General features: G+C 43.9%; 1 protein-coding gene across 4 annotated transcripts in view; it reads left to right on the forward strand.

The window, feature by feature from the left end:
- The window catches only part of DNM3 (dynamin 3), a 433678-nt gene that overhangs the window by 340251 nt on the left and 71392 nt on the right, over positions 1-22035 (forward strand). For all 4 annotated transcript variants that reach the window (XM_066261164.1, XM_066261161.1, XM_066261163.1 and 1 more), the window contains one exon: positions 3961-4072. In XM_066261164.1, coding sequence (XP_066117261.1) covers positions 3961-4072 — 112 coding nt within the window. The remainder of the gene's footprint in view (positions 1-3960; positions 4073-22035) is intronic.

Genomic DNA, 22035 nt, shown 5'->3' on the forward strand with positions numbered 1-22035 from the left:
AAAGGTCGGTGAGCGCGGGCCAACGCCGAATTCTTCAGATCTGCTTAGAGAATGTGGGACGTCCGCACCCTTTCTGCGCTGCTCGCGTGCCCAGCATCGCCTTTCTCGCACCTTTCCATCTTAAAGGAACTCATCCTGGGCAGTGCAGAGGCCTCGAGCGGAAACCTGAATAGTAGCTGAAACCTACGATGGAGAAATAATTAGATAATGAGAAACTGATGGACTTTGATTCTGTCAAGAGAATATTCATACATTATTACCCTTTCGGCTCAGTAGCAGAGATAGGATCTCTCAAATTTTCCGAAATTAAATTTTCATACTTGGAGAATGCATTTTCTTTAGATATCTCTCACTATTAATTAAAATTACTCCTTCTTCTTGCTAGGGCTTGTGTCAAATTTTCTTAATCTTACATTTTCTGTAGAAGGTTAAGGATTCAATCAAAAAGGGGGAGGGCGGAGAAGGTGGTTATAAAAAGAAGCACAGTCCGCCTGACCAGGTGGTGGCGCAGTGGATAGAACGTTGAACTGGGATGCTGAGGACCCAGGTTCGAGACCCCCGAGGTCTCCAGCTTGAGCGCGGGCTCATCTGGTTTGAGCAGAAGCTCACCAGCTTGGACCCAAGGTCACTGGCTCAAGCAGGGGGTTACTCGGCCTGCTGAAGGCCCGTGGTCAAGGCACATATGAGAGAGCAATCAATGAACAACTAAGGTGTCACAATGCGCAACGAGAAACTAATGATTGATGCTTCTCATCTCTCCGTTCCTGTCTGTCTGTCCCTGTCTATCCCTCACTCTGACTCAGTCTCTGTAAAAAAAATTAAAAAAAAAAAAGAAGCACAGTCCAAGTTCATTCCATAGTTCTTTTGTCCATTCATTCATTCAACAGATTTTTGTTTTTAGGAGGCCACATATGCCAAGGATTGGGGTAGGCTCAGGTTGTACCATTTATTAGCTGTGTGGTCTGGGAAGTCACCAAGCCTCTCTGAATCTCAGTGTCCTCAAATGTAAAAGAGCTCTATTACTAACTTTGCAGGATTGCTATGAAAAGTGAGATGGCTTCTCTTAAGATGGTGAGAAATTTGAAGTTTCTCTTTTACCTTTCTCCATCCATTGCTATATCAAAAAAATCATACACAATAGAGACAGAAAGTCTCAAAAGCTCTGTGCAGTAGCCGTCTCAGTCAACTTTTTACAAGACTCGTGCAGTGAGCTGGGTTGAGATTATGTGAGGGACCAGCACATACTTTTCTCGATTAAGAAAAATGGGCTAACCAGGAGGACAAGCAAAAGAAACTTCTGCACTTCCTCACTCAGTCAACCTGAGCAATATGGCAACAAGCAGACACCCAGAGAGCCAACGCTACTACTTTAGGGCCAGTTGGAAACATGAACTGGGCCCTGGCCGGTTTGCTCAGTGGTAGAGTGTCGACCTGTCATGTGGAAGTCCTGGGTTTGATTCCTGGTCAGGGCACACAGGAGAAGCAACCATCTGTTTCCTACTGCTGCTTAAGGGCAGGTTGGGAAGACAAACATTATGAAAGTTAATTAGTAAATGTGAAAGAAAATTTTCTGAAATCACCGCTGTGATCAGTGCTACAAAGGAAAGGTAAACACAAAATGTGAAACACATATGAAAGAGAAATGACCATCAGGGAAGTGGTGTCTGAGGACGTGGTGACAGAGCCAAGAGTCCCTGGGAAGTGTGGAGGCTACCTGTACAGTGAGGAAAGGACAGAGAACTGTGGCAGGGTATCTGGCGGCCTTGTGAGCAGGCGTGGCCCTTCTGAGAAGGTCAAAGAAGGCTGTGTGGCTGGAGCAGAGAGAGCAGAGGGCGGAGTGTGAGAAGAAGTTGGCGAGGAAGGTGGCGGTGGCCCAGAACCTGCAGGCCTTTGTAGGCATCGTGAGGAGTGCGGTCTTTTCCTAAACGCAGGTAGCCATTTGATTGTTGTACGCCAGGTGTAAAAATACTGATTCCCAATCTCAGAACAGGATAAAAATTCAGTGAGGAGGACTCATGTGAAGGGGACATGTGATGCTGGGAGGAGATATCACTCCAGCATCACCAAGGAGATGGTGGTGTCATGGTGGTTGACAGACTGCAGGTATGCTTGTAGGTGGCAGAATGGAAGAGGAGTATGAGAGAGTGAAGATGACTAAGATACTCCCCAAAATATCTAGATTAAAGATCTGCTGCATGAAATGGGAACAACATGTTAGGATCCCCACTTCAGTCATTCATGTCAAGGTGCCTTTGAGACGCACGTGGAGAAGTCAATAGGCAGTACGAGTCCCAGAGAGGTCTGAACTGGAGATACAAATGGGTGAGCCATCTGGGCTCAGGTATAGACTGAGGCTCTCAGGCCTGACTGAGAATAACCGGAGAGAATAAGAAGAGGGAAAGATTGCTACTCTTATGTACTGCCCGTATCTGTCTACACTGGCTCTCTTTTCTGGAAAGTTGATTGGAATGTCTATCAATGTCTTAAAAAAATAATCATAACTTTGATCTTGTAACTCTATTTATAGGAATCTACTCTCGGAAAATAATAGTAAATGTGACAAAGGCTTATGGGATAAAAATATTCACTTAAGTATTATTTATGTTTACAGGAAAAGGAAATCACTTAGTTGTCTAATATTAGGAAGAATTTAAGTAAACTGCGATACATTTATAATAATGAACATTGTCATTATATTTTGATGTTTATAGAGATGTCATGGCATATGTCGATGACTATGATATAATAGTAAATGAAAAAAGACACAGAGTTGCTAGCAGTAGAGATGAAAATGGGGGGGGGATGCAGAGAACAAGAGTGTAAAGAAGTAAGGTTATCTGTAAATAGTGAAAAAAGGAGTGTCACAATTTTTACTTTTATCTAGTTTCCAAAATTTTCAGATGGGCTAGCACTATTATATTGTCTTTATTATTTTATTATTAGGAAAAGAAATATAAAATTGCCGTATTGTCCCTGTTACAAATGTGCGCTTGACAGGCGTTTCAGCCTGCTAAGTCCTGGGCTGGTGGGTGTTCTCTCCTTTTCATAGCACTGATGAGCACTTCTGCTCTCAATCCACACAGTATTTTCCATTTGTAAGATGATTGCCATGCTTTCTGAAGTTTTGTGAGCCATTCAGATGTGTAAAACAGTTTCAGAAAATTGATCTAGGCCCTGGCTGGTTGGCTCAGCAGTAGAGCATCAGCCCAGCGTGTGGAAATCCTGAGTTGATTCCCGGTCAGGGCACACAGGAGAAGTGACCATCTGCTTCTCCACCCCTCCCCTTCCTCCTTCTCTTTCTCACTCTTTCTCTCTCTTCCTCTCCTGCAGCCATAGCTCAAATGGTTAGAGCAAGTTGGCCCCAGGTACTGAGGATAGCTCTACTATGGCCTCCCCTCAGGCACTAAAATAGTTTGGTTGCTGAAGAAATGGAGCAGTGGCCCCAGATGGGCAAAGCATCACCCCACAGGGGGCTTGCAGGCTGCATCCCAGTTGGGGGGGGCATACAAGAGTCTGTTTGTCTGCCTCTGCACCTCTCACTTAATAAAAGAGAGAGAGAGAGAGAGCGAGAGAGAGAGAGAATTGGTCTAATCCCCAGACAACAGCAAATCCTTTCCCCTGAGAACGACGCCCCTCCACTGGCACCCAGCATGTAGCCCACTGGGACTATCTGGATTTTCTCAAACTTCTTGCTTAGCAGAGCCAATGACTCTGAATTCATTAGTGTGATGCTTTTTAAAAATTATGTCATACATACATATAGGAATTTGCTCATTATTTTAAATACGATGAATTGGGTTGGGGTTTTTTGTTTTGTTTTGTTTCCTTTCCCCTCTTCTAGTGACTCTGTGAGAACTGTCCACTTGGACTGTCCTCTGTATCATTGTCTACAGTACTGTAAAATCATTTTGAATTTGGTTCAGAGCTAAAAGCATGGTCTTTTTTTTTTTTTAACTCCAGGAATGTATACAAAGACTATCGCTTCCTTGAGCTGGCGTGTGACTCCCAGGAGGACGTGGACAGCTGGAAGGCGTCCCTGCTGAGAGCTGGAGTGTATCCCGATAAGTCTTTAGTAAGTTGGATCAATCTCTCATTTTTAAGTTGTTAGCCATTTTTAAGAAAACGTAATTCTACATACTGTATTCCAGAAAAACTAGTTCTCTTTTGACCTAAATGTGGTGCAGTTTTAAGTGATACTTTGCATATATATATGTTTTTCTCCACTAGATTTCTATTCTAAGAAGGTTATCAGTGCATTTGTTAAAGGGCATGCGCTACTCTACCATAAAACACGATGTATGTGATCTTGAACCAAGAGATGGTTTCTTTGTTTAAACTTTAAATTTTATTTTCCCTTATACACTAACTGTTCCACAGTTGTTCTAGTATTAATACAAGCAGTTTATAACATTCTTCATGTAGTCAAGGCATATATATATGGTCTACCAGAAAGTTCTGTCCGTTTCTATCACAACAAGTTTCAACACGTAAGCACATGTTTATTTGGTGCATGTGTGCCTCTCTATTTTTATCACTTAATGTATACATACTGACGTAGCAAATTAACTAAAACAAAGTTGATTCACGTTAGTCTTATGTGTGAAGCGATAGTATACCCATGGCTACTGATAAAGTTCATTTATGCCACTGTATTTTTACGAATTTCAACAAGGAAGAAATGCTACAGAAGCATGTAGAAATTCATTAAAAGTGTTTGGTGAAGTTTCTGATAGGACATGCAGAAGATGGTTCGAAAAATTCGAAACAGGTGATTTCGACCTTTCTGATAAGCCACGTTATGGGCGACCATCTTTGATAGATGACGATGTTGTTAAGACCATGTTGGAGCAAGATCCTCTTCTGACAACATTGGAGATCACAGAAAGGCTTAATTCAGCTCAGCAAACCATTTCAGACCATATTCGGAAGATAGGATTAATGTGGATATATTCAAGATGGGTGCCACATGAATTAAGTCAGAAGAATTTGTATTTTGTTTTATTCCAAAAATGGACAGAACTTTCCGGTAGACCATATATATATCTCATTAATCATAACACTGTTTTGTATGCTTAAAAGTGTCCTTATTTTTTTTATAAAAATCTACCTTCTTTCTCTATGTCTATAGTACCTGTTCCAAAATTGTATCTGCATTCAAACTCTGGTCAATGTCACTGTGAGTGGAAAGAACGACAACAAAAATATTATAGAGCTGTTCCCACTTATCTTTATTAATATACTTCAAGTCTCTTGAAGACACTTTTCTCATTCAAGTTAATAAACAGACCTCCTATTTGTGTTCTTTGGAAGATGTAATGTTACACAGACAGGTCTGGATTTAAACGTTGCAGAAGTACGACCCGACACACGTCCGCATTCTATTAAACAGACTGTGCGAGTGGCTCTCTCTGTGTGCTCGCTGGTCCCCGTGAGGAGTTGTACTATCCAAGTTCCCCCCAGAACTAAAGTCCCGAGGCTGAGCCATGGACTTGAGTCCAGCTTGACCACTGTGGTGCTCGCTGGGCTCTTGGCCAGTTTACGGGGCTGGTCAAGCACAAGTTTGGTTATTCCCAGACCCCAAATAGGGACCTAGAGTAAGTAACTCTGAGCTGTGGACACAACAGGGGACATTGGAGCCTCTCTGGGGAAGCCAGACCTGACCACATCCCTGAGGTTACGTTGGAATTTAATGGATTTCTGGGGTAAAGGAATGAGGATTTGTGCCAAGATGTTCTCCTTACCTGCTGCTACTTTAGCTCACATGTAACCCTCTCAACTCCATTCCAACATACCTTTTGTCTGGTTAGCACCTGGAATGATGAATCCCCATAACATCTCCTGTGCCCTCCAAAAGGGGTGAAACCAGACCATCTCCTGGTGACACCGGGCACAGAGGCATCAGTATACGGTTCCCATAGTTGTCCAGATTTGATTGTTTTTATGCACACATGATTGCATAGATAGGCGCCACTCTAAAGACCACGCACGAGCAAGTTTGGAAAAAGCGGGTGCTCTTGTTCATTCTAACCATCACCCTTACTCTCCCCTATCCATGAATGGAAGTGTGTTCAATTCCACCGCCATTCCATATTAAAAATTGTTAAATGTTCTAGGTTTATTTTTTACACATTCATCTCTCAGAGGCCTGGTGAGCGTGGGTTTCTTTGCCAGGAACCGTGGTGGGCATCCGTGATGCAGAGGCGAGCCCTGAGCTCTCGCCACCAGAAAATAGACGGCAGTCAGGACAGGGACTGACCACATCGTTGTATAGCGTGCTTGAAGAGAGTGGTAACTTCTATGAAAGAACAAAGTCAAAGGGACAGCTGGGTTGCGGGAGGGCAGGCGAGCCTCATTTTAGTTAAGGGGCTCAGGGAAGGCCCCTTTGAAGAGCTGACATGGGCATAGGCTCCAAAAGGGGGGAGGGAGGAGCCGATGGGGTGATCTAAAGAAGAGTAACGATGGTGGAGGATGAACAGGTACAAAGCCAGTTTGGTGTCTTAGAAGAGCAACCAAAACCATCTGGGTGTCTGGAACACCTGGAGGAAGGACAGAAATGGTGGACAGTGCCCATGCGAGAGGTCAGGGCAGGTTGGGTAGGCTCTGAGGGAAGGGTGAGCCCTTAAGGTTTACTCCGAGTGAGAGGGGACACCGGCAGAGGGTTTGGAACGGGTTGAGTGGCCCGGTAAGATGTATGTTTTTAGAGATCATGATGGCCAGGTGTTAGCAGAAGCAGCAGAGCATGTGGGTTCAAGCACAGGTGTCGGTGTCAAGCTAATGACATGGACAGTCCCGACGCTCATGTTCAAGTCCTGAGATGTTAGGCAGGTGACCCGGCCTTTTAATGTCCCGTTATTCCCATTTCCAAAGTGGAGATGACAAAAGTCCCTGAGAGTGTGGGTGACAGGACTGAATGAGGTAAGTCCAGAGAAGCACTGAAGAGGGTAAGCACAAATAAACACTCTATTTTTATTTATAATGATGATGGTGATGATGATAATTATGATGTTGGCAATAATGATGATGATAATTATCATTTCGTCATAGACGACTAGTAGAGGACAGAGCTAAGACACTGTGGATGTTACAGTGTAGCCCAGTGAGATTGTAAATTCGTTGTTGTTTCTGTCTTCCAAATATGCTCAGTTATATAAAGTGTGTGTGTGTGTGTGTGTTCCTTCCATATAACTATAATGTTTCTGGAAATGTTTTCTTAAGTCATGATTTTGTCAATTAAACTTATTTTAAACACACGAGTCAAGTTCGCTAAAGAAATTACGTAGCGCGCCTGTCGTGAAGGGAAAAGAAACTGTCCTGGAAAAGCAGAATGACCTGCCCTTCACTGAGCTGCGTTTACGAATCTGGGGTTTCAGTATCCATAGCTCTACACAAAGGAGACACTCAGTGAAATATGCGTTATATCTTTCTCATAGCATTGCTCAATTTTAAGCAGATCTAGAGATGAAGCACATCCTACACAATCTGCTTTGGCAGATTTTTCACATGCTTTCTATTTGTTTAGAAACACACATTTCGTACAGTTGTTTGGAGATCGAGACAAAGGGGTTTTTTACTACATGCCAAAGACATGACAGGAAATTAAACTTGGCAGCGTGCCATAAACGTTGCTTTTCTCAGTTTTCATCATAAACAATATTTGCATTCTTTTATGCACCATGGAGTTCTACAGGTTACATTACACGATTGCTTGACATTCAGACGGTTAAATGGCTGCTCACTACTGAAAGCCATCTAAGTAGAACACTTATCTAAACATTCCATTTTGTGAACAGCTAGAGCAGGGAGGAGGGGTACGTTTAGGTACAGTTATTTCTAATTTAGGAAAATGCGATGAAGAAGTCAGATTAAGCTAATCCCAGATACTTCTCTGTAAATTTTTAGGACTTCTAGTGTGTCACTTTGTCTTTGTATCAATAAACCATTGAGTCAACAGCCAATCAGCTGATCGCTCCCCTAATTATAATACTTCTATGTGTCATACATGGACATGAGTCTAGACTCAAAAAGTTCTGCTTTCTACATCTCCATTTTGATTGGAAAAAAATCCTACGTTGATTATTCTTTTAATCATATAAGTTTGGCTTCATTTAGATAAATCACTATCGCCCAAATTTGAATAAAATGATGTTTAAGACACATTTTATTTTCAACTAAGATTGCACTCATTTTCCCCCTGAAGTTAGAAGTGGGGAGGCAATCAGACTCCCACATGTGCCTGACTGGGATCCACCTGGCATGCCCACCAGGTGGCGATGCCCTGCCCATCTGGGGCGTTGCTCCAATGTGACTGGAGCTATTCTAGCGCCTGAGGCAGAGGCCATGGAGCCATCCTCAGTTCCCTGGGCCAACTTTGTTCCAGTGGAGCCTTGGCTGTGGGAGGGGAAGAGAGAAAGGAGAGGGGGAGGGGTGGAGAAGCAGATGGTTGCTTCTCTTGTGTGCCCTGGCCGGGAATCGAACCCGGGACTTCCACACACCGGGCCGACGCTCTACTGCTGAGCCAACCGGCCAGGGCTTGCACACATTTTCATAACATGCTTTTTCCCCCATAATATTTTTCTGTCACATTCACATGATAGAATATTTTATGCCACTAATATCATAATATTCTGCTCTCCTGTGTCTTCTGTGTTAGGTCATTTCTCTTGGAGTTTTCTACCATTTTTGTTGTTGTTTCTTTCCCTCCCACCGTCTTCCCCCACTTCCTTCCTTCCCTTCATCCATCACTGTTACAGTAGAGTCTGGAGATGCAGAGATGAAAAATAGCTGCACCTCCTACTCTATGGGAGTTCCAAGTCTAGTGGAAGAGACAGGCAAGTAAGTGATTGCAGTGTGGTAGGACCACAGCGATATCTATAAAATACAACAGCCTGGGTGTCCTCCCATGTGCGCTTTCCAATTCCCTCCAGCCCCTTCATCTCTCTGGATCCAAAACACAGTGTAGACTTCCTATCCGAGCAGGGTCAGTGTGACCCTAGGATGGGAAGGGGGAGCCCTCGATTTGGTTTCCCACGGTGCCACTGGCTTAGCCCATGAACTTGCACAGAATCTCAATTTAGCATTCTTTCTGAGCGGCCATGCTATTTTAAAAATATATATAAGTCTGACTTTGGATCGAGCAGGATTTTATTTCTTTTATTTCTCTTTCCTTTGGCTGTTTAAATTGAAATTAGGACCACGATGAAATTTTATATCGTTAAAAAAGTACATAGGATTTTACACATTATCAAAGTTAAAGAGGTTTCTTAATGGAATTAACTTTTTTTAAAAATGCTCAGATTGAGATAAAAAGTGTGAGTGTGTGTTTATCAGTGGTTACTGGCTACAATTAAAGCCACTTTTACAAGACGATTTTACAGACCCATGTACATAAACTTTTCCTATAAGTTAAAATACAAATAAATATGAATTTGATTAAATAGCTAAATAACGTGATGTAACAAATTCTTCTGGCACAGTTATGGTCGGCTCAGTACAGGACTTAAATTAGACATAAACATCAGGGAATTCTAACATCACTGGAACATTCTGTGTGAGTGGAAACAAGGTAGGCTTGAAGTTGAATCCACTCACACTGGAATCCTGAGCCTTCCCTTTACGAGCTGTATGGCTTAGGCAACTTACTTAACTCTCCAGTTGTTTATTCCTTTTTAAATTCAAAACAGTAGTACCTTCCTCGATGATGTTTTATTGAGCTGTGCACTTGAAACTTGTGTAGTTTTGCAAACCCATGTCTCCCCAGTAAATTCAGTTTAAAATAATAATAATACCTTCCTTGAGTGATTTGATCCAATTAAATGAAGACAGTTCACATCACGTCTAGCTCAGTACCCAAAACTGGGTAGACGTGTGCAATGCCATGTACATTATTATTGTTGAAAAGTATTCATGTGTCCATGAGCTGTGGTTTCCAGTTCAGCCAGTTCCCATCTCTTTGGAAACTGACACTGGGATTGGGCATTCGAGGGAGAGTTTTCCCCACTGTTGGCTGAGGAAGGCAGATTGCTTAGAACGATCCTGGGGTCACACTGCCCTGTGGGCAGCCTGGCCTTAGGGCTTCGTCAGTCTGGAGTGAGCTGGTGAGGCTGTTGGGAAGGGAGGGAGGATTCACAAGCTCACCCTGAGAGGGGCCGGCTTTCTAGAGGAAGCAGCCCCCAGATCTCTGCAGCCCCTGGAAAGAAATTTGGTGCAAATTCAGTTTTGCGCGTGAAGTCACACAACCCAGGACTTTTTACGAGGATTCTATTAGCTATATAGATACATGGTCCTTCCCTATAGGATATAATTTCTTAAGAGGTGGAAGTTCTCAGTAGAGAGTGGAGGTCCCAGGAATTTCCTTATACCTCCAGATTCAAGACTCTCCCCGCCATCATGTGTCGGGACTGCTTTGCTGGGTGAAACCATCCTATAATAAAGTCTTTTGGGACTTCAGAAATTCCTTCTGGAACTTTTCTCTTGTGGCACATGATAGTTAGGGGAGAGGGTCTCTGTAATCTTGTAGGGAAAGATGAAGAATGGCCGCAGACCACTGCGAGTATTGATTCCCATGGTGATGAGCACTCACGTGGGCTTATTCAGCCATCTGACCACACGGGGCTGACACTGCCGTCCCCCCCCCCCCCCCCCCCGTGTTCAGGGATCCAAACCCAAAGGTGCCCCCCTCCGGGAGAGTAGAGGGATGGGTAGGGCAGTCCCCGCTCACCACGGGTGCTCCTCTCTCAGAACAGACGGTTGGGGAGTGACTGAAGGAACCTAGAAATGGCAAGACCCCTCCATGCCCTTCATCCTCCTCCTCCTCCTCCTCTTCCTCTTCCCCCTCCTCCTCCTCTCCTCCCTCCCCCTCCCCCTCCCCCTCTTCCTCCTCCCCCCTTCCTTCTCCTCTTGGACATTCCTCCCCTTTAAGGATTAAGGCCCCCTGCTCTGTGACACCACTGTGGCCACTACAAACAGAACCATCTGCCGTGGAGCAAGGCAGCCACCGTTCCCTGACGCGCAGGAATCCTCGGCCGGACTCCTGAAACTGATTTGCTAGATCAAAGCGGCACGGCTGCGGAATGCAATAAATTCCATCTGGTTGAGGAATTTTCGGCAATATTGCGCTTCTTCAAGCCCCATTATTCTTTAAAATAGAATTTTTCTCCTGATCAAATTCCCTGTGGGGAGCTCTCTTGCCTTATTGAATGGTTGGCATATATATATATTTTTTTTTATTTTTTATTTTTTTTACAGAAGAATTGTTTCTCCACCTCCATTCATTCTCTATGTCTCACATACTCCTGGGGCTGTTAACGGTTAGATCACAGCAACTCACGATGCCAAGAGGCTTCTCTGCTCTGTTTTATCAGTGTCTTTAAGTTTACGTTTTTATTAGCTATGATAGTCCTTGAATCAGACGTTTCCTCCAAGTTGGCATCGTTTACCAGAAAACACGCTCTCCCAAGCTCCTCGCCACACCGCGCTCCAGAAAACGTCTGTCCCTGTTACTCCGCACCCCCTCCACATCCTCTCTTAATACTAATCGCCAGGTCTCCAGCCCGACCTGCGACTCCACGCGCTCCGGCCGGTGCGCAGAGGCGCTCGCTCTCGCTCTCCCCAGCCGCACGCTCTCGCACTCGCGTCTGGATGCAGACATTCCTGCCGAGCCCCTTGAGGGAAGAGTTCAGCCCTGTTCCCTGCCCATCCCATCACTCCCTCCCACGGGACCTGACCTTGCGAGGACTCGGGCTGCCTTGGGACTAATGAATCACCGCTCTATTTTTTTAAAGCCATATGTGAGTTAAATTGTTTGATATAAATCATCCTCTTGAAGCCTGGATTGAAACAGGAGACCCATTTGCCTGCCACCTTGTCGCTGGCTGCTGCTCTGCGTCTCAGTCCAGAGTGTCCCTTTTAGAAACGACTACATTTTTGTGACTTTTCCAGGCTCGTTTTCTTGAATGTGGCCCGGTGTTTATCTTGGCCACTTCCCGGCGGTGGAGTGGGTGCTCCCGGTAATTTATGAAGTCAAGGAACGGTACACATGGAGGTCATCTTCAGCCTGATCTGCTCACCCTATCTCCCCAGAACCACTCACTCGTTCCCTCTCCTCTCTTTGCCTCCCCCCCCCCACCTTCTCTGAAACCAAGGATGCAGTGTTTGTTTAAAAACGCATTGGCCACTGACATTTTCCCCTGCTAGCACGTTGGAGGAGGGGCTGTCCAGAAAGGGCAAGCCCGCACACTAAATGCTTTGCCTTTCATGCTAACAGCTCACTTTTTACCAGTCCCAACCCAGGCTCCTTGGCCGGGTTCCCACACTCCAGACATTTCGAGTAGAAGAACGGGGGGGGGGGGGGGGGGGGGGGGGGGGGGGTTCTGTCTTCATTTTCTGCCGTTATAAATGTGCAATTTCATTTCATCTAAAGTCGATGCTCTGACTTGTCCTTGAGCCCTGTGTGCCGTGTGTATGGGACATCAGTGTCTAGTTAAACTATTTGTTTTGATTTTGCTCTAGCTCGGAAATTACCTCATAATTTAAAAATAAATTTATGTTTAACCTATTTCTTTTTCTCATTTTTTTTTCCTTGCGGCTGCATGCACAGGGGAACAACAAAGTAAGTTCTTTGTCCTACGCAGCTCCCTTCTCCCTAGCCCCACCCCCTCCTGCATGTGTCTTGGCAAGAGTGTTCTCATGCACGCTGCAATGGCTGTCTTTTGGGACTGTGCACAAATGATACATACAGGGTGTGTGCAAATGCTGGGGGAAACAGGCATCTGGACTACCACGATGGCTGTGCTTTTTTGACCTTTTGGAAGGGAGAGCTATCCTTCCGAGTTGGTTACTGGGTGGTTCAGAGGAGCTGATATTATAAGGAAAGACAGGGACACTGAGGGCAAAGATTATGCAGACTTAATAACGAGGACTCTCTGGCAGGGAGGGTGCAGCCATCTGATGAAACTGAGTGCCGCTGAAGCTTTTGACCAAAACCCAAAGCTCTCATGTTAATGTGCAGTTATAAAAACCCCAAACTGGAGTCTTAAATAGCAGGACGGCCAGCTTTGCTGGTGAAACCGAGTTAGATCAGTGCTCTGCCTTTGAAGGTGCCTTAAAATGGGTGGAGGAGGGTGGGGTCAACGTTTGACTTGGCTTCTGTACCCTTGATGTGTTCCAGCTGGGTGGAAACAGGAGGGCCAGGGGGTGGGGGAGCTGCAATGTGCACGAGAGATTCGTGACACCAGGCAGCATGCACCAATGGTGGAAATTCTCTTCACGTTGTGGTTGTCGTAGATAAAGGAACAATTTAGTAGTTCATAGGGCTGTTAGCCTGTTTACATTTTTAATTCAGGTTTTCCAAAAGGGAAGAACTATATACTTCTCACTGACACAGATTATATCAGAGTCACGTAGCTGGAGGAGATGGTCTTAAGTTGAGTGGGGTGATTTTTTTTATGTTGTTCTGCGGAGACTTCCTCGTACTTCGTCCTACAGGTGGCCCACTTAAAATGGGCCTCACTGGATACAATAAGAATTGAAAAGAATCTGGTGCAGTAGGGTCTGCCTGCATAGTTAAACCAGCTGGAATTCATCAAAATTGCTATTCATAAGCCTTAACATATAGAATGTAAAACAAATGTGGGAACCCTTGCAGTTTAATTGGATGGAATGCACCATTATGGAATAACTTGACGTAGACGGTTGGTATTGAAAAATGTGTCACTTTATAAATTTACACCAAGTAATAATATTTTAATAAAGTTAAAAAAAATAATACAAGAAAAGTACAAGACAGGCATTTGTGAAGGAGCAAGGGGGTGAACTCAGCCCACTAACAGTTCACTTTTTGAAAGCAGCAGGTAAGTTATGAAATTGATTAAAGATTTCGTACACAAAGGATAATGTTTCTAATACTACGACTGTTAGGGGGGAAAAAACCAACCACATTTGGATGAAATACAAAAACCAGTATTTGAGTTCTTGTCCCAATAATGTGTTTCAGTTTTGGAGCAGTCAGGATGTCTGATGCCAATCACTTAGATGGCGCTGGGTCAGTGTCCACGCCGCCGAGTGCCACGTTCCTTGTTTGTTAAGGACCTGAGCTGGGTCAGGTGCACTCACAGCAAGGTGGGGCACTGGCAGCTGATATTCTGAGGAGGTGCAAACCCTTAGGCAACTCTTCCTTGCCTCTTTCCCTAGTGACTCACTGATGACTTAAAGGTATTTGTAGAATCCCCGAAAGAAAACACTTCTCCCTAGCAGGAGTCATCCATTTGTTGTGTCATGCTCGGTCAAGTTCTTCTGGGTAATAAAACGACGAGTTTAATAGAATTGTCTGATTTTCAGTTAATTGTAACACGATGAACAGTAAAACTCAAAATTTCTGAATGGCTGCTCATTGAGGGGACCTCTAGGGTGAAGCAGAGGCCCTCCTGGGTCTCCAGCCCTCCGCCCGGAACCACCATCTGCATCGTGAACACTTGGTACCAGGTCTTGGGGAGCTCAGGGCTGGTGCAGGTGTGAGTTGGGTTTCCAGACACCCGTGCTTACTGTTTTGATTTCTAATCAAAGAGCAGCTACTTTGGAGATGCAAGTATTTACTGCCTTTACTTTTTAGTTGCTGATGCGAGGAATAAGTGATAGTTTATGGAAAAACTATAACGTGGCCCTGGCTGGTTGACTCAGCGGTAGAGCATTGGCCCAGCATGTGGAAGTCCCAAGTTTGATTCCCAGTCAGGACACACAGGAGAAGCGGCCATCTGCTTCTCTACCTTTGCCCTCTCCTTTCTCTCTATCTCTTCCCCTCCCGCAGCCAAGGCTCCACTGGGGCAAAGTTGGCCCTGGGCACTGAGGACGGCTCCATGGCCTCCGCCTCAGGTTCTAGAATGGCTCTGGTTGCAGCGGAGCAATGCCCCAGATGGGCAGAACATTGCCCCCTGGTGGGCATGCCGGGTGGATCCCAGTGGGACACATGTAGGAGTCTGTCTGTCTGCCTCCCCGCTTCTCACTTCAGAAAAATACAAAACAAAACTGTAATGCTACTACTTTTAAAATGTGATCATTACACTGACCATGGACTTGGGCATGAAGGAGCCTCCTCGGATACCACAGCTCGTCCGTGGGCTGGTTTCCTATGGCCAGGAGTGTCAGCAGGACTGGGGAGACTGGCACACATGCTGTGCTGTCCCCAGAGTTAGAGGCCTGAAGTCTTCAGAAGGGGACTGTCAGATGCTGCTGTGCTGGTGCTGAGCTGTCCCCAAGGCAGCACACCTGTCTTGCCGCCTGCCATGTACGTGAGCCAGACATAACAGGTGACTCCTTTTAGACCGACGATGGCTTATTGTTTGTATGGTAAATGGCATGTTATTAGTTATGATACTAACCAGACGCTAAAGAGAATGAAGCCTTTCAATTACTGTTTCTTTGGATGAACAGGATGAATGGGTTCATCTTCCCACACACATGAAGTGTATGGTGTGTGCATGCACACACACACACGTATACTCTGAGATATACGGAACGACCCTACTATTCATTTTCTCAGTGACAGCAAAGGTGATCTGTTTTCTCCATCTTTAAATTACACTTAACGTTGGGGAGCTAATCCTCGAAACTGCAGGAAATTAAACTTCTACAATAAATACATTTAGATTTACATTATGAATGCAATCCGGGACCAGACACCAAGGCTCACATTCCTCGGTGAACAGTTATGTGTATTTTGTTATTTCTCCTGAAACAAGCAAATTTTCCTTTTGCGAAGAAAGATTCCTTCCAGGCCCATTAGTTATTTTTCCCTTTGAAACTGTTTTTCTGTTGGCATGGTGATACCTAAGTGCTGCGGTAGAGTTCGTCTCCTCTTTAGAATGGTGTCCCCGAAGCATGATTCCAAGTCAGAGTCTTCATGAGAAAGACCAGAATCTAGGACTTCCAAGTCAGTTTTGGGAACGTGAACAAATATAATATATACAGTAATGGGAAGGTGGTTTTTTTGTTTTTGTTTCTTTTTAGCACAAATATGAATAAAAATGTCATTTTTAGAAACAAGACCTTCAGGTAAAAAGTCATCTCCACATGTTGTCCTGAAGAAGAGACATTTAATATCCTTCTTTAATATGATGCTTTCTCTTGGTAGGCATTTTTAGAAATTCAGTTGACTTCTAATTCTCTTTCTTTACTAAAAACTTTGAGTTTTTGGTTAAATACTTTTAATATTAAATTAAAGGCAGAGAACTTAAAATTATAAGGAATAAAATTTGATCACAAAAGCTCTCAAATTTCTTAGTGATGTTGGTGCAGAAACACAACTGAAAACAAACCAAAATTTAAAAAAAAAAGAATCCCAGGTTCAGAAATGAATGCTTCAAAAATTTTAAGTTTTAGGGGAACAACTAGATTTAATCTCTTAATGAATTTTTTATTGCCTTTGAAAGAGAAATATACACTTCCTTTACTTAACTCTGGTCTTTTCAAACTAAAGGATGCTTCAGTTTCCCCCAACAGAGGCAGGAAGTTACTTGACTTGATTGGAGAGAAGGTGCATTTGAAAAGAAGTAGAGGCCTGACCTGTGGTGGCGCAGTGGATAAAGCGTCGACCTGGAAATGCTGAGGTCGCCGGTTCAAAACCCTGGGGTTGCCTGGTCAAGGCACATATGGGAGTTGATGCTTCCAGCTCCTCCCCCCCTTCTCTCTCTCTGTCTCTCTCTCTGTCTCTCTCTCTCTCTGTCTGTCTCTCCCTCTCCTCTCTAAAATGAATAAATAAAAATAAATAAATAAAAAATTAAAAATAAAAAAAAAAGAAGTAGAACCCAAACACGCTAAAGCAGAATTAAACAATAACTAAGCCTTTATCGCGTTATAGGAAGGGCAAATGCAATAAGTGTGTACTTATGGCAGGGCTTTGATAGTTTAGAAAAGAAGAGGGAAGGGAAATCAGATGTAAACACCTGTTTTTACGACACTCGCAAAATACTGTTTGCCTAGTGATTGCCCAACACATTAGGCAAGGCATGAGGACATTGTCTACCTGTTAGTGGGAAAAGTAGTTACTACCTAGAGCGCACGTGGTTCGGTGATCCTGTGCATTCCAGCAAGCCATTTGCAAAGATAGAGTGTGCCCAATCACAAGTCACCAAAATGTATTATGCTGAATAACATGGATCTATTAATTTGTTTTGCCTCTCGTGCTAGACCTTCAACTCCTAAATTCCTGTCCTTGGTCATTGGTGAGAGAGAGCGTAGACAGACACTGAGAACCTTTCGTCACACCTGGAAAGGTTTTGTTGACGATGTGTGTGCGTTATAGTCTTGGGTAGGTGGAAGGGGCAGACAGTACAGGGCCACACCATCCATTTCCTCTCTAACGTTTCAAATGTTTTTAAGTCAGAACAGTCTAAGCGGTTTAAGTAGTTAGCTCAATTAGGGTGATTTATTTTCTTTGAATAAAGTAGATGCTTTCCCTGATTCTCTTAAGAGTAGTTTGGGAAGTGTATTTCCCTGGCATCTCAGGAGAGCCCCTCGGGTTCACTAAACTTGTACATAACCCAAAAAGAACATCATTACAGTTAAATAGAAAGGATGAAAACGCACTGGCCTCCACGTGTTATTTTCATCCCACGGGCATAAAAGCACGAACTGTCTGTCTCCATCATTGCAACACCAACAAGCCTTTGATTCTTTTTTGGCAAAACCACTCTTAAAAGAGCAGAGCCAATGCCTAGTTTTTGAACCCTTGGACATTAATTTTAACCCTTTGAGTAGTACAAACATTCATGTAGGTCCTCATACCTCCTCCGGGGGTCAGTGAGCATGAGAAAAACTCACTACTCAAAGGGTTAATCAGTTGGAGGCAAGGACAGTTTGATTGGAGGCAGGAAACTGAGAAGTAAGCTGGAATCTGTATCATGTTCCCAAACTTATTAATCTTGCCAAAGAGACTCTATCGGAAAGCAAGACTAGCTCTGAGAGAACCCACCGTGGGTGAGAGAACAGGGACCTCTGCAGGGTGCTTGGGGCTTTCTTATTTTTTATTTCCTCTGTTGTGTCACCAAAGAAGTGACCTCACTCTGGTTAGTGAGAGATAACGAGGGCAATGATGGCTTACATCATAGCTTCTTTGGACGTATTTTCTCTGACAGTATTTTAGATATCTTTTTTAATGCAAAGGAGAGTGGCAATGAACAGTTGTGTGTGCGTGCGTGTGTGTGCGTGTGCACGCATGCATATGTCTCCCACATGCATGCACACACACATATTTCTGTATGTTTGAGCATGCAGAAAAGTGTAGGAAATGAATGAGAAGAAAAGTTTGGCATTTTTCATTTCTCTAGACATTCATATATTAGCTATTTTTTTCTGTACTCGTGTATTACTTTTATAAACTTAGAAATCCAATAAGCTAAGAAAAAAATTTTATATGAAAAGTGTGTATGGGGATGTGTGGGAAGGAGCAGAAGTTTTTAAGGAGACTTTTATACTCACTGAGCAAGTGAATATAACCACCTTGTCGGAAGCTAGAAGGCCAGGCAAGGGAATGCCCAGGCCCACTTAGGACCATTACTAACTACATGGAAGCCATGCTCTTCTCTTTAAAATGAAGCTATCCGAATGGGTAGAGCACGTAGACAAGTATCCCAGAACAGAACCTAAAATACGTCAGTCATTTAGGACTCTTGAGTTTTTAAAGAAACTACAAGGACTAGCGTGTTTTAACTTCAAACTATGTTCTTTTTCTAAAGCAATTTTTATTTTTTGTTTGCCTTGACTTGATGCTTATTATTTTAGTCCAGAGTTAGGAATGCATTTCTTTTCATTATTGGGATAAGAAGGATCTAGTCAACAAAGTTCTAAAAAATAAAACAAAATAGCATTTAAGTAAGGAGTTAGGAAATATTAGGATAGACTACAGAAGTGTGAACGTGTAAACTGTATAGTATTCTAGATTTGTAAGTTACGGGCTATCACATCAGAGAGTGGCAGACGTCTGCGTTTCAGCTTGGATTCTACAAAATAGCGTGGGGGTTGCGGTCCAGGAATAGGTCTTTAACAAAGACAGTGGATTGCACCTGCTTTCCAGACAGGAGAAAGGAGCTTTTGTACATACAGGGAACATTAGGCACGGATCTGGCACAGCGGTGCTCTGTGTGATAGTCTGCTGTGTGGTGTGTTGATGGATTGATTTGTTAGTATTTATTGTCTGTTTTCTTAACTGAACTTCCAACTCTGTGAAGACCAGATTTCCCCTGTGGTTTTGTTAGCATGTTATATTTAGACCGTAATAGGTAGGGTGTAACTACCTGTGGAACGATTCAGTGAATGGATATAAATGATGGAAGAAACAAGTCAGAAACTGTGAACTTAGGCGTATCAGGGGAGGTGTATGCAAAGCCGGGGAACCGGGAAAACTAGGAGTAGCAAAGGGAAAGGTCATGAGTCAGAAAAGAGCTTCCAGAGCCTCCAGTCATTAACCTGGTCCCCAGGATCCCTTCACCGGAAGTTACTGTAACCAGTTCTCCAACCTCCATCTAAATGGTGAGGTTGCCAGATTATTTCCACACCTCCTTCTTCAGGGCTGGGTATCCTCACGTGCTAACGGAATGGATTGTGAGAGGTTTTTCCAGCATGTGTAACCTAATTCTGACCGAGCTTTCTTTGCTCCCAGCTCTTCCAACATGTGTTGTACCACGGGAGAGAGAACGTCTCATACCCTAATGTTTTCAAAGGCAGGGATAGTTATATTACTGTGAGAAGTGCATCTGTCAGAACGGTTTGTTTCCTGGCTGTCCCTCTGCACTCCCGGGTCAGGGATGACCCTCCTGCCCTCCGGTGTGTCTTTAGGACTTTGCTTTATCAACCCCACGCTTTGGGGGTTTTTTCTCTCTCTCCTCACTGGCTTTTTCTCCTCTGCATATATTTATATACTTAATATAATACAAGCATATACATGTATACTTATATAAACTTTGTATTCTTATACAGAAGTGTATGTGTACACTCTCTACTGGCTTTCCCACTCAAACACAATTGATTTCTTTCTTTCCCATCCCCACTGAGTGAGTGTCTTTAAATTGGGTCCTCTGATCTTCACAACAGCCCTGTAAGATACTGGTTCTCTGCTTGGGACACTCAGCCATGTCTGACGACATTTTTGTCACAACCGGTGTAGAGGTGCTACTGGATCTAGTGGGTAGAGGTCCAGGAGGCCACCAAACACCCTACAAAGTACAGGACAGCCTCCCAAAACAAGGGATTATTCCATCTGAAGTGTTAGTGGTCCTGCTGTTGGGTATCCCTATGGGAAAGCAAACATTTTTTCTCCATTCTAGAAATGAACAGCATGAGGCTTTGTAAAGTTAGTACACTCGCCCAATGTCACAGCTCCAAGATGTGAACATGTCAAGATTTGACTCAAACCCAGCTTTGACTTTAGAGTTTGTGTACTTTTTAATATATATATGTAGATAATATATACATATATATATGTACTCAATTCTGATCTAATTTTTAGTATCATACGTAAATTTAGAGTAAACATCTTTGAGCATAATTGCTCCTGTACATTTCTGATTATTTCCTTCGGGTAGATTTGTAGAAGTAGAGTTGGTATCAAAGGGATGAATAAGTATAGAGTTTTCGAGTCAGGCTACCAAATTACTTTCCTCAAAGCCAGAGCAATTCGCATTCCTAACATCTCACCTAACCGTACCCTACCATGAGTATTGCAGTTTGCTTTTACCTTTTTATTTGATCTTTGTGGCAAGGATTAGTCATTGCCTTTCCCTTTAAAAAAAAAAAAAAATCCTGCTGCTCAGAGAGTCTTCTTCACCTTCAAATCTACTGACCCATCTGATCAGAGGGACAAAGCAGCTCAGGGATTTAAAGCTCCAATCTGAGTTCAGCTCCCAGCTCTGTCACATGACGGCTCGGTGACTGTGCAGGCGACATGGAGCCTCTCTCTGCATGTGTGTTCATCGGAGCTTGCTGGTGAATTCTGCCTCCAAAGACCAAAGGAGCTAGCACCGGGATGCATGTCCAACAGTGCCAGGGACAGAGTCAAGTCTCAGAAGGTGTTGGCTGCCTTCCATGGCATTAGTTTTAGACTGGCATGGTTTTCTAAGTCCGGTTCGAGTGCCGTGGCTCTGGACCCCGTAGGTGCTCTGACTCCCAGGGTCGTCCTCATTCTCCAAATACCACTCTCCCTCAAGAGCACTGTGTGCTGAGGTCTCTGCTATTTGCTCACCCCCTGACAGGCATCAACCTGTTGCAGCGCGTTCAGGATGTGTTCACAGCCCGGCCTCTTGCTACGGGGTATCCTCGCAAGCCCTACCAGGAACTGGTTCCGTCTCAGTATCGCAGGCCCTCCTCAGTCATTCTCAGCCTTTCTTTTGACTTCCATAAAAGTCCTGTAGCACATACAGTATTTCCCAAAGTATGCTTAGCCTACTGTAAAGAAAAAGGAGATGTGATGACCACAACTGTTTGGACTACGTTGCATTCTTTATCTCCCTTCCGGGGAGACACAGTACCTTGGCTAGTGTTTGTTAAAAATCAAGAGAACTGGGATAAAGAAACAGGTGTGTTTGACACCACAATTCTTGGACTTATTTTATCAAATAACACCTTGTTCTATATTTTAAATTGTATCTGTCACCATCTGATCATAATATCAGAGTTCAGGGGTGGGGGGGACATTCCTGCAGAGCAGGCAGAGGACAGGACGGGGGAACAGCCTCAGCTCAGGGTTCCCAATGACGTGGCCTTTCCCCGGCCTGCGTCAGACACACCCAAGCACGCAAGTTGACTGTTAAAAATGCAGGTACCTGCACCTCCTCCACCCCTTCTGAATTCGGGTTTCTGAGGATGGCTCCTGGGCATACACACTTTAAATATACACTGAAGGGCTCATTTGGATTCTTCATTTTGGAATTACTACTCTGTCGATTGTAAGGTCCAAAAATGATTACTATTGTGCTTATGTCATCACCGAGGAAGATTTCACACCCACAGCCTCTGGTTTTACGGTGAGTCAGATTGATGTCACATGAAGAC

The sequence above is a fragment of the Saccopteryx bilineata genome, chromosome 2 (assembly GCF_036850765.1).
Source record: "Saccopteryx bilineata isolate mSacBil1 chromosome 2, mSacBil1_pri_phased_curated, whole genome shotgun sequence".
In the NCBI taxonomy this organism is placed as follows: Eukaryota; Metazoa; Chordata; class Mammalia; order Chiroptera; family Emballonuridae; genus Saccopteryx; species Saccopteryx bilineata.